This window comes from Tiliqua scincoides, chromosome 1 (genome assembly GCF_035046505.1).
Source record: "Tiliqua scincoides isolate rTilSci1 chromosome 1, rTilSci1.hap2, whole genome shotgun sequence".
Taxonomy (NCBI): domain Eukaryota; kingdom Metazoa; phylum Chordata; class Lepidosauria; order Squamata; family Scincidae; genus Tiliqua; species Tiliqua scincoides.
Genome location: NC_089821.1, coordinates 66,804,401 through 66,816,974, shown reverse-complemented (window position 1 = coordinate 66,816,974; position 12,574 = coordinate 66,804,401). Strand labels below are relative to the sequence as shown.

General features: G+C 42.0%; 1 protein-coding gene across 1 annotated transcript in view; it reads left to right on the top strand.

Annotated features, from left to right (window-relative positions):
• ZDHHC5 (zinc finger DHHC-type palmitoyltransferase 5) overlaps positions 1–12,574 on the top strand; it is a 54,536-nt gene that overhangs the window by 34,085 nt on the left and 7,877 nt on the right. Inside the window, exons 3-7 of the mRNA XM_066611368.1 lie at positions 8,782–8,903; positions 10,052–10,209; positions 11,658–11,830; positions 12,001–12,103; positions 12,180–12,271. Coding sequence (XP_066467465.1) covers positions 8,782–8,903; positions 10,052–10,209; positions 11,658–11,830; positions 12,001–12,103; positions 12,180–12,271 — 648 coding nt within the window. The remainder of the gene's footprint in view (positions 1–8,781; positions 8,904–10,051; positions 10,210–11,657; positions 11,831–12,000; positions 12,104–12,179; positions 12,272–12,574) is intronic.

Sequence of the window (12,574 nt, the reverse complement as noted above, 5' to 3'; positions counted from 1 at the left end):
ACTTTTCAGTGAGCCAGTTCAGACTGCGTTGCAAGTCAAAGTCACACCATTGCTCAGATTCCCATTGCCCCTGTTGTTCTTGGGTGCAACCCACTGCCTGAAATTGGATACCCTCTCCACCTTTTCCCTATGCACAGTCCAGTAGAAGCTTATGGACCACTTCATCCCACTACAAGAAATGCAGGAAACCAGGTGAACATGAAGCCAGTGTAGTGACCATCTGTCACCCAAAGGACCACATAACAGAATTCATGCTACTGGTTCTCCAGTGATCTGATACAACTTATTCCTCTTCTGCTGCAGTTTGCTTTTATTGCTTATAGTCACTATACCACCAGTGGTTAAACAATTCTAGTATACCAGCAGAGGGTAAACTGAAGGTAAAGAATGTCTCCCCTGCCCCACCCAAGGCTTTTAATGTCTCAGGTAGTGGGGGTGGAATACATGGTCTCAGAAACCACTATCATGGAGTGCCCCCAGAGATTTATATGTTCCACCTTTCACATCAACTCAAGGTGGTTTACATAGGCAGACTGAACATAAACCCTAATTTTCCAAGAGGTTTTTACAAGTATTATTCCATGAGAAAATCTCCTAGAACCCTCCCATTTCTCCAGATGGTTCCCTTTATAGTACAGTCATCATCCTGGCTGCTGACTGTTGCACCCTCCAAGATCTCACAGGCAGCTACAAGTCAAGCTTCAGACTGTTTCTAAGATGTTATCCAATTTTTTGCCAGTTGACTCCTCCAAAGATATGCCAGTGTCCTCTCATAGTCTCTCAGCCTCCCTTCCAAGTAGCTGTTCTTACTTAGCTTTTTCAGGCAATGTGTCAGCTCAACCCTGAGACCACACCTCCTGCCCGATAAGTCACAACTTGGTCAAAAAGTACTGGGATAATTAACCCTCCCAGCACACCCCCACCTGAGGAGGCGAAAGTAAGACAGTCTTGTCTTGGAGATGACTGGTAGTATCACAGAGTATGTGGGACTCACATGAGTTTAGAATTCAAAGGAACCCAGAGGCTAGCATGATTTAATTATCACTTAATTAACGTAATTAAAAATTAAGTTTTTGACTGTGCTGTGAACTGGACGCTCCATGATAGTGCTCCTGAGACCTGAGTGGTTCCTGAGACCATCTATAGTCCCTCCATTGCCTGGGACAGTAAAAACCTTGTTTGGGGCAGTTGTGCCATTCTTTGCACTAATAGTGGTGCACCTATTACTGTGCAACCCCAGTGCAGGAATATTTGTTTGAATATTTACATATAATCCTATTCGCATGCACCATCCCAAGTTTAGGTTGTAAAAAAAGATTGGCCTTTTTAGCCCCTTGTCTAATCCAAGTTCTTGTGTCTCCACTGAGTTGAGGGGGAGTGGATGGGTTGTGAATGAACCAATGTTAACCTTTATATCCAAAGCAGTGGTGTGGTATGGTAGCACATGAACATTTAAATATTTTAAAGATTTGATTTAATTACTTATACGCCATCTTTCAGCCTTCAAAGGACCCCCACTGAGACTTGCAAAAGTAAAACAATTAAAATGCAAAGTAGTATAAAGTTACATTTTCTTATCTGCAGATTGGATGAGCTACAAATTGAATGTGCAGAGCTCTTTGCCTGACCTTGGAAGACGTGTATTAATTGTTACAGCTGTCTTTTAATTTAAAGTTGATAATTACAGTGTGAATGCTAAAGTAATGCATGAAGTTTATGTGGCTGATTAGGAAGTCTCTTGTACTTGGAATGGATACAAGACTTAAAATGTACCAGCGTTCTGGAACCAGAACATTGTAAATCTAACACCAAAATTAAAAATTTTAAGTTTGAATAAATTGGTGTAATAGCAGAAAGTTGGATTGTATTGGTTACTTTGTAGAGTTTGGAGGAGGAGGAAAGCTCCAAAGCGATGTAAGTCAGCTTTAGTTGTATAATCTAGAGCAGTGTTACTCAGTGTGCATTTCTAGAATCTCTGGGGCTCCCTGAGTTCCCTACAGGAGCTCCATGAGCACTTTATGCCTCCATCTACCTGCTGCCCAGTTTGCTTATCTGTTCATCCTGCCTTCCCTGTTCATGGCTATCTTTCCTTCTTCTATTCCAGGTCTTTGCCAGTATAAGGTGTTGGCTCAATACTGCAGCACTCCACACATGTACCAGTGCTCCCTTACACCCCACAGGTGTGCTGACAGGACTCTCTGAGACTCCTTTTAGGAGTGTGAATAGTTCTGGGTAATGAAAAATAGAACCGCTGCTCTAGTCTAGAGGGAAGTAGAGCAGGAAACTAAGCTTAAAATACATGTGAGTTCTTTGGAACCTAGCCATAGTTTGTAACTGTAGTCAGTGATTAGCTTACCGTATTCTGTTCTTGTTAATGTCAGACATAAATGAGTGAGAGAGGTAACCAGAGTGTTTCCCAAGGTTGGTAGAAACGGAAATTCTGCTATTTTTAAATAGCAGTGGAAGTTAAAATGAAAAAAATCTTTATGAGAACATAAAGATATTCTGAAAGAAAGAGATGAAAGTCGTTCTCAGATTGGAACAAAATCTGCTAAACTTGGAAATAGTTTAATAGTGCTATGTAACTGAAGTGTGATTGATCTGTTTCATTTTAAAAATTCCATTTTTATGTAAGCAGAGCGCAGTCATTTTTTTTCAAAGAAAGTCATTGCTTGCTTCATGGTGAAAAACTGAATATTTCTGTATAGTAGCTCAACAGATACAGTAAGAGCAGCAGCATGTGCAGCAACCTGGAAAAACAGTATAGCACCACATGAGCCATACAAGCAGCTCCTTTCTCACTTGTACTAAAGGGCCAGTTCTTTAAGGAGAACTACTTAATGTCGTGCACATTACACTTGGTTGTTAATGAGAATTACTTTCTTGCTTCTTGTGGTGAGGCAACTGGCAAATGATAACTCTGGATTTATGCCAAATTAAAAGTTCCTTTTCTAAATTGAGGTTTCTTGTAGATGATGCTGAGTTTGTGGCATAGGCTTGACATATGTGGATATTTTAAATACTTGTAAATCAGGGCCATTTTCTGTTTTTACCCACACTGTAAACAGGAAAGGATGTTCTCTGGAAATAATTTGCAGTCATGTAACTAGAAACTCTGTTGTAATATGTACCATACCCTAAGGAGAAGAAGGTAACCCAATATTAAGATTTATTGCACTAACAGAGTTTTCAGGGTACCACAGAAGCATGACATGTTGCACTGTGCCAGTATTGGAATATCATGCAGCTGCTATGGGATGGTGGTCCTGTGTTGGGAAGAAGCACTGTTGGTAGGCATATTTTTATGCTATTGCTTCCAACTATGTCATGTGATTAGAAGCAAATGCAGTGAGTGAATTTACAACCTGAATCATGAATATCACTGATGGTGGAAAATATACACTATTGTGTAATGTATGTAAGTTCCACATTGCCACAATAATAATAATACTGACATTCAGTTTAGCCACCATGACTGTCGCAAGGGAATTGTGCAAGAGTTTACTGTTCTATGCATTTATTATGATGAAGCAAAATAACTTTAATTCTGGTGGCACCCATCTTTTAACAGCTTATCTCTGCTATTTTACATATCAAAGATGATTTTAAAAAACCTCCTGTAGCAAATCACCATCTTAAGATCAGGTATAATTGCATATAATTAGAAGTTTGCATAATGAAAAGGATCAATTAATAGAGATTTCTAGTTATTGTCATCCCACTGTGCAGACTTGCAGATGAGGCTTTCATATAGTGACCACTTGCATTAACGCAGTCTTGTATCTTTTTTATTCTCTGGTGCCCACATCCTTCATAAAAAGCCAGACTTTAAATCTAATCTATATTTTTAGCAGTGTTCAACAATTCAGCTTACTCAGTCACTGTTGGTGATCTAGAATTTTTGATCAGGTGGGTGATTATGTTGTGGCTTAAGTATTTTTTTCCCATATCTCTACAAGCAGCAATAACTTTGGTGGCATGAAGCACTAATGACATTCTTAGAGGCTGGCTTCTGATAGTTTCCCCTTGAGAATGCACTAGGTAATGGACCCTCCAGTATGATGCAGGGTTGCTTCCTGATCAGCAACCAGTATACCAAAAATGCTCTGCAAGTGTGCAAGAGTTTGGGGGTCACTTATTAGCAGGGCCATTGGAGGAAGTGAGCCCCCACTGGCAGCATGATGTGCCTAATCAATTGTCAAACTGATGGTATGCCTTGACAATTTTATTGTTAGTGTGCTGTGAGATGAAAGGTTGAAAATCGCAGTTATAGAGGGGAAAAATGCAATTGGCAGATGTTGGCCTCCATGAATGCTATCAGCACTTCAGGTGTTAGAGTTTATTATTATTTCTTTAAAAGATTTATACCCTGCCTTTCCTCTGCCAGAGCAGATGCCCAAGTTTCAAGCTTTAAACAAAAAACATACCACAATATATTCGACAACAATAAGATAATAAATAAAAACAAAATAAGGGCATACAGAGGCACAAGGAGCAGAAAGATGACACATTGCACACACACGCAACCAAACAAACATTTTGTGTCCTCATTGAGCCATGAGGGATGGGGAATTCCCTCAGTAGGGAATTCCATAGTTGTGGTGCTACTACAGAGAAGGCTTGCCCCGTGCCACCATCCCTCTAACTTGGGATAAAGGTGGCACTTGAAGGGGAGCCCCCTCAGATGACCTTGGAAATTGGGCCAGAAGGTATGGAAGAAAACCTGGACCCAATTCGTGAAGGTCTTTAAAGGTCAATACCAGCACCTTGAATTGGCCCCAGAAATGAATGGGCAACCAGTACAGTCCCTGAAGCAGTCCAACACATTCAGACTGCCTAGCTCCAGTAACCATCCAGGCTGCCATATTCTGCACTAATTGCAGCTTCCAAACTGTCTTCAAGAGCAGTACCACATAGAGCACATTACAGTAATCCAGTCTTGAAGTCACTAAGGCATGAACCTCCATGGTCAGGTCAAATCGACTCAAGTATGGCTGCAGCTGGTGCATCAGCTGAACCTGGACAAACACATTCCTGGCCACAACTGCATCCTTGAGAGAGAGAGCGCTATGAATCCAGGAGCAACTCCCAAACTGTGCACCCAATCCTGCAGGGGGAATGTGACCCAATTCAAAATGAACAAATGGCTTAGTATCTCTGCATTGAGGATTTCCTGACAAGGATGGCCTCTGTCTTTTCTGGATTCAATCTCAACCTATTGGCCCTCATCCAGACCCCAGCCACCTCCAGGCAGTGTTCCAGGACTTGCACCGCCTCCCTAGAACAGGATGGCAAGGAGAGATAGAGCTGAGTGTCATCAGCATATTGGTGACACCCCACTCCAAATTCCTGATTGCCCCCAGCGGTTTTATGTAGATGTTAAAAAGCATGGGGGACAAAATAGAACTCCGTAACTCCCCACACTGTAAAGACCAAGTTGCTGAAGAGGTATCCCTCAGCATCACTATCTGGGATTTGTCAGCTAGGAAGAAGCAGAACTATTGCAAAACAGTGCCTCTGATCCCCAACTTGGCCAGCCTGTTGCTGCTGCCTGCAGTTGTATGGCAGGAAAAAATATTGTCGGGAGCAGCAGCACAAGGAAAGCCAAAATAGGCAAGAAAAATTGTTTACAGGCTATAAACTTGACAAAAAACTAACAGGGCTGTGTCCTGATGATATGTTGAGGACCTTGTGTCTGAAAAGTGGTAAAACTAAAAAATTTTTTTAGTTGTGACTTGATGGTAAGCCTAATCCTATCCCTCCTGGCACTGCAGGCTACAGCAGTGCTGAAATGGCAATTACTGTATCCTGTGGGTCCTGGGAGGTCTCCCTGGGGGAAGGAGATATTTTGGGGAAGAGGACATTTTTCTTTTTATCTGAGTAACGCCCAAGGCCCTGCAATGGGACTACTCAAGTCTGTGCCAGCTAAATCGCTGGCACAGGCTTGAGAAGCTCTGTGTTGGACTTCACACCCCCATGCCTGCCAGCACTTACCTTATCACCGGCAGTTACCAGAGCCACTTCTATGGCACTGGTTGGGTAGCGTAGACCTCCCTCCTGACGCTGCTACCTCACAGGGTGCCACAAACATGCTTTACGCCATGTTTGTGACATCCAGAGCTGGTGGTACAAGCATACTGCCAGCGCTAAGGCCCATAGGATTGGGCCCTAATGTGTTGGTGTAGCCTCTGGGCTTGATCCTTTTGTTCTTGCGCTGTTCCTTTACTTCTGATTAACATACTCCAGAACAGTAACAAACACTCTACTTATATTCATTAATGCAGATTAGAATCTGATTTCATTCATAGGCATATATTAAGAGTGAAAAAGTACACCTGTGTAAGTACAGAGAAAAAGTAAGCCTGAATAGGTGCATATAATAACTTAATTCAGCATGGATTAGTTGCCCCTTACCTTACTTGGCTTAAGGTGAAAATGTGAGTACATTTAATTGCATGTTAGGTGGAAGCACTCTTGTACTACTTCATCATCATTGGCAAGGCTACAGCTGTCCATAATAAGATTTTATACCTTGGTAACATCAACATTCAGATATGGGATCAGATAAGTGACTTAATGTGAGGAAGCATATAACAATTTTTTGATGTAGATGTAAAAATTTCCCCATGCTTACATCCTTTATTGCTGTAATCCCTTCCCCCTGGCATTTCTTCTAGCGCCTCCTAGGCCTTAAAGAGATGTCTGATATTTAGATTTTGCCGTTACTGGGCCTGCACGCTCTTCTGTAGCACCCTGGACCACAGGCTATTCCATCCTTCAGTTTAGGTATATAGAGCTATTTTGTCTGGTGCCTCATCAAAGATGAAGGTGAGCTTGTTCTAATATACTTTCAACTCTATTCTACAGGTGGTGCCTCTGTATTTGGGAGGGATCCGTTCCCAGACCCCTTGCAGATACAGAAAATTGTGCATAACAAAATCTGCAGTTTTTGGAGTCCACCTGAGCTCCAAATGCTACTGGAGCTGCTCTGAATCCCATAGTGCCCACACATTGCCTCTGTGAGCTTCAGAATGCCTCAAGGAGGCAAAGTCACTTCCAGTTTTAATGAACAACCAGAAGTGACTTTTTTGCCTCCAAGAGGCCTGTGGTCTCTACGGGCTTCAAAAAACCCTCCAGAGGTGACCAGGGTGATTCCAAAGGTTCAGGTTGAGTCAAGTCTGGCTTTGTGGGTCCATGGGACCAGTGTTGAGATCCACAGATGGAAAATCCATGCAGTCGTTAAAAAATTTCAGCGATCACAATAGGTGATCTATTAATCTGTTTATCTGAGATATTTTTGCTTAGACATAAGAACATAAAAACAGCTGGCCATAGGCCCATCTGGTCCAGCTTCCTGTATCTCACAGTGGCCCACCAGATGCCTTAGGGAACACACAAGACAACAAAAGACCTACATCCTGGTGCCCTCCCTTGCACCTGGCATTCTGACATAGCCCATTTCTAAAATCAGGAGGTTGCACATACCGGTTATGGCCTGTAACCTGTAATGGATTTTTCCTCCAGAAACTTGTCCAATCCCCTTTTAAAGGCATAAAGACTTTTCCCATTCCCTAGCTTATTGTATATTATTGCACGTTTCATGTGGATGGTGTCCGTTCTGTATATGGTCTTTCTGGTTAGACAAGCTAGATTTTTCTCCCTTCTTGCTACATCATTTTCTTGATAAGTCTGTTTTCGTGTACTTTTACTGTGTCCAAAACTCTGATCTTGTAGGGCATGTACTCGTGCTCAAGTAGTGTCTGAGTAGCCAGTATTACTGGTAGTATTTTCTTATTTACATAAATATAATTTCAATCTGTATAGACCATTCAGTGTATGCTGAGTAGAGAGCTATACCCATCTAAAACTAACAACCATGTGCCATTGTGAATAAAAAAATATCAACTTTACTAATGTGCATATTATGCTTTTTTCCTGAGCCTTCCAAACATTTCATGTACCTCATGTACATTATCAGACATAAATGCTGTGTCTGGTAGGCCAATAGTAGTATCCTCATTTTGCAACTGTGGAATTGAAATTAAGTGATAATGACTGTCTTAAAGCCCTCTGTTCATGCCTGGAGATGAAACTTGAATCTGAAAACTTTCCTACCTGCAGTTCTTTGACACCTGTTCTTGCTTAAACCATTCACTTTTTGCAATATCTAAAACATCTGGAGAGGCACATTAATGAGATCTGTAGGAATTTAGTATCACTGGTGGCGTTATAACTACTGCTATGAATAACTAGGAATATTAATAGGCTCTTGATTGTCAGAAAGAATAGGAATTTGAAATAGACCTCAGTCAGTCTGGCACCTGAGAATCAGAAGTAACTTTTCAACTCACTTCCCTTTCTGTCCTTGTTACAAAACCTTGACAAGATGTTAAGGTAATCATGTTATTATATACCTGTTGGAGATTGTGGATCCCAAATTGATACAATTGCAAAAAAGCATTTAATCTGTTTCTTTGATTTAACTTTTTTATGATCTCTGATAGGACTGCAAGATTCAATATATTTTGTTTCAGCAAGTAACACTTTGCTGTCTTGGTAGCATTATAACTGAAGGAAGCATAGTAGTATATGAACAATAGTACACCTTGGATACTGTCCTTGACAGTCTGTTATTCTTTTCCCATGTGCTGCTTCAGCAGCTTTGTATTAATGGAAAAATCTCAAGGTTTTACTTGACGATGAAACAGAATGTAGTAAATGTTCAGTAAAAAGATTGCAGGGCAATCGTCAGTCTGATGTTCATCCTTGTTTTTGATGCAGATGCCCAGGACTCAGCTTGTACATCTCGCCAATCATCCCCATTTACAATGCTGTGGTTTTCCTCTTTGTGCTGGCCAACTTCAGCATGGCCACCTTCATGGACCCAGGCATATTTCCTCGAGGTAAGAACTGCTCCTTCCTAGGAAGTATCTTGCAATGTATTAGCTCAGAAAAGAATTTGATTTCAGGATATCATATCCTCTGAAAAGGATATGATTTTTAAAACTGTCAACTTCAGAACATCAGCTTTTGTGATTCTAGTGATGAGAGATCTTTCACCATTACAAAGGTTTAAAAGCATTTCAATGTGAATTATGTTGTGCTTGACAGAATGTCAATGGCGGAATGTGCGAACTAGTACTTTGAGTCTTTAGACTTTGTTTGTCCACTGAGAAATCAAAGCCTGGAGACTTCTGATAGTTTCAGGAGTTCTCAGGACAGCACAGATTGAATGCTGAACATTAATCTGGGATTCTGCTGCCTTTGGTTATCCCAGGGCCAGCATTTGGTTTGTGTTTGGGGGGGGGGGGGAGCCACATGCAGGTGACCAATTCAGGTTGAGACTGAGACATTATCTCTTCCCATGCATGGTTTTTGAAGCTGAAAATTTGCCCCCCTCCTGCAGTGATTTTCTTAAATCTTTACTTTAGGAATTAAGAAGAATGCACTTACTTCTTCCATGCTTCCTATCTGAACCAGGGTCATCACTCTGGGTAACTTTTTGCTTGTAGTACACTAAAAAAGAAACAACCACCAACACACTCACACAATTATGGTTGGAAGCATGCCTCTCCAGTACTTGTTTGCTGGCACATCTGCTTTGACTCTGATAGAATGGATTTGTGGAAACTGTTATCTTTGACTGGTGGGATCCCACAAGTTTTGTCTGACTTTATTATTCAGTCAACATTTGTTGTCTTCAGTGATGATCACCCTCCCCGGGAGGTGAGAAGTGGTGTATTTGAGATATCATGTTCAGATTGTACTGTGGAAGTGTGCCCACTAGAACTGTGGGACCTTTCAGTGTGGGGGTAGTGGTGTTCCTGTTATCTCGAGTCTCAAATATTTAGGGTGCAGGGTCTCATTATTTTAGGTCTTCTAAATATTTAGTGAAATACCTGTCCAAATTCAAGATATAGGCGTAGTATCCCATAGCATAAAAAAATTGTACCCACCAGTGGCAAGCTGATAAGTGTTGACAATTTATACAGGGATTGAGAGTGCTTTGTGGCCATTTGTTGAAGTTAATTGGATTTGACAACTTTTTCAGCTGAAGAAGATGAGGACAAAGAAGATGATTTCCGAGCTCCACTATACAAGACTGTGGAGATAAAGGGTATCCAGGTGCGCATGAAATGGTGCGCAACGTGTCGCTTCTATCGACCCCCACGCTGCTCCCATTGCAGTGTCTGTGACAACTGTGTGGAGGTGAGAAAATGGGGAGAAGGCTATGCCAAAGAGACCGTATTCTACAACAACCTGAAGGATTTATGTATTCTGTGCTTTATGAGATCTGGTTTGTGGTGGGTGGCCAACTTCAGGATATAACTTTGAGTATTATGGAACTAAACAGGTTTCAGGCTTGAGTCATCTATTTTTTCAACCCCAAAGTCATGGTGCCCAACAGCTGGTAGACACAAAATGGTGGGTTGGAGGATAGAACCAGTCACAATAGTGGGGTAGAAGACAAGCCCACAGAGAAGTCAGTTTTAAGATACCTATTTCAAATGTTGAAATTTATGCTAAACCAGGAATATATATGTTTTGTTGAAAAGTGAAACATATTCTTATTAGCAATAATAAAATAATAAGCATTTATCACCATCTTTACTCAGCGTGTGGTCGGTCTGTGGAACTCCTTGCCACAGGATGTGGTGCTGGCGTCTAGCCTAGATGCCTTTAAAAGGGAATTGGACAAGTTTCTGGAGGAAAAATCCATTATGGGGTACAAGCCATGATGTGTATGCGCAACCTCCTGATTTTAGAAACGGGCTATGTCAGAATGCCAGATGCAAGGGAGGGCACCAGGATGAGGTCTCTTGTTATCTGGTGTGCTCCCTGGGGCATTTGGTGGGCTGCTGTGAGATACAGGAAGCTGGACTAGATGGGCCTATGGCCTGATCCAGTGGGGCTGTTCTTATGTTATGTTCACCATCATAAGGGACATCAGATCATCTGTTTTGGGCTCTAGCCAAGTGTCCATCTGGCTGACCCCTGTGGGCCTCTAGCACCCATCTTTTATGTGGAGCAGTGGCACTGTGATGCATTCACCTACGTGTTGCTTCCTCCACCCATCTTTCTCACATGCAAATCAGCTTCCTCTGATCCTTTGTGATGACTCTAGAAAGCTCCTTTGCAGCTAGGAAGAGTGAGAGGAGATGACTGCAGTGATTCTCCTGGGAGCAGGTAACTCTCTTGTTTGTCTCTGAGGGAGTGCAGTGCAAGAAAAATAAGAATGGAGGATTACCCCTCTTTCAGTGCTTCAGAGGGAAGAGCACCCACTCTATCCCCTTTGTTACCCAGCTGCTGGGGAGGAGGTAATGTGACTCCAGGAACTTTCCCCAGCAAGCGATACAGGGCTTAGTACCAGACTTGGCACCAGAGACTACCCAGCACTTGGTGTTGACCTTGATTATTAATAACCTTGATCATTAATGTCCACGTTTCTCCAAGGAACTCAGTAAGTATACCATACCTTTTGTTGCCAGAGTCAGTTGGGAGTCAGTTTCTCTGTCAAATATTGCTGGAATGAAGGGTGAGAGTAGGATATGTGCTACAGTTTGGAGTGGTTCTGTAACTTTTGGAATACTTATGACTGGTGTGATTTCCTTAAAAGTGAAAGTCTCAAATTCTGTTCTTTGTTTACTTCCTGACAGGAGTTTGACCATCACTGTCCCTGGGTAAATAACTGCATTGGGCGCCGCAACTACCGCTATTTCTTCCTGTTCCTGCTCTCACTTACAGCACATATCATGGGTGTATTTGGATTTGGCTTGCTGTATGTTCTGTATCAAGTGGAAGAGCTTTCTGGGATCCGCATGGCTGTCACGTATCCTCCTTTTATTTTGTTCAGGGTACAAAGAGTTCCTTAGTAAAAATGGGAACTTTGACTGGGAATGGATGTTTCCTGTCAAAGATAGGACTAATTAATAGGCAGATTGGGAGAGGAACCTTAAGAGTTTTGATTGTTTTGTATTGTTACCTTGACTATATTGACAGTATGGCTGTGATGTGCGTGGCTGGCTTGTTTTTCATTCCTGTAGCTGGCCTTACAGGATTCCATGTAGTACTGGTAGCCAGGGGTCGCACTACAAATGAACAGGTATGTATTTCACAGTTGGTTTCCAATTTTACTTCAATGTACCTCAATTCCACTGACCATTCCTCTGTTCTGGTAGGTTACAGGCAAATTCCGCGGTGGAGTAAACCCATTCACCAATGGTTGCTGTAAGAATGTCAGTCGTGTTCTCTGCAGCTCCCCAGCCCCCAGGTAAGTGGTTCCCACCCAAGAAAACTGTAGCAGCTCTATCCCTCCTCAGACAGGAAGTAGCCTGTCACAAATGCTAGTGAAGGAAAGCCCATGGGAGATTTCCAGTGCTCTGCCTTGAAATAGGTATTGGAATTGGAGAACCAGTTGCTGATAGGTAAACAGTGTCCTGGAGTGTTTTCTGACAGAGCAACTGTAGATGTTCTCACACTTACTCTCATAACACCACTTTCTGCACTTCTCATTTTTGTCAAAAAAACAAAGTCTTTGAAATAAAAACAAAAAACAAACAAAAAAGCCCCAAAA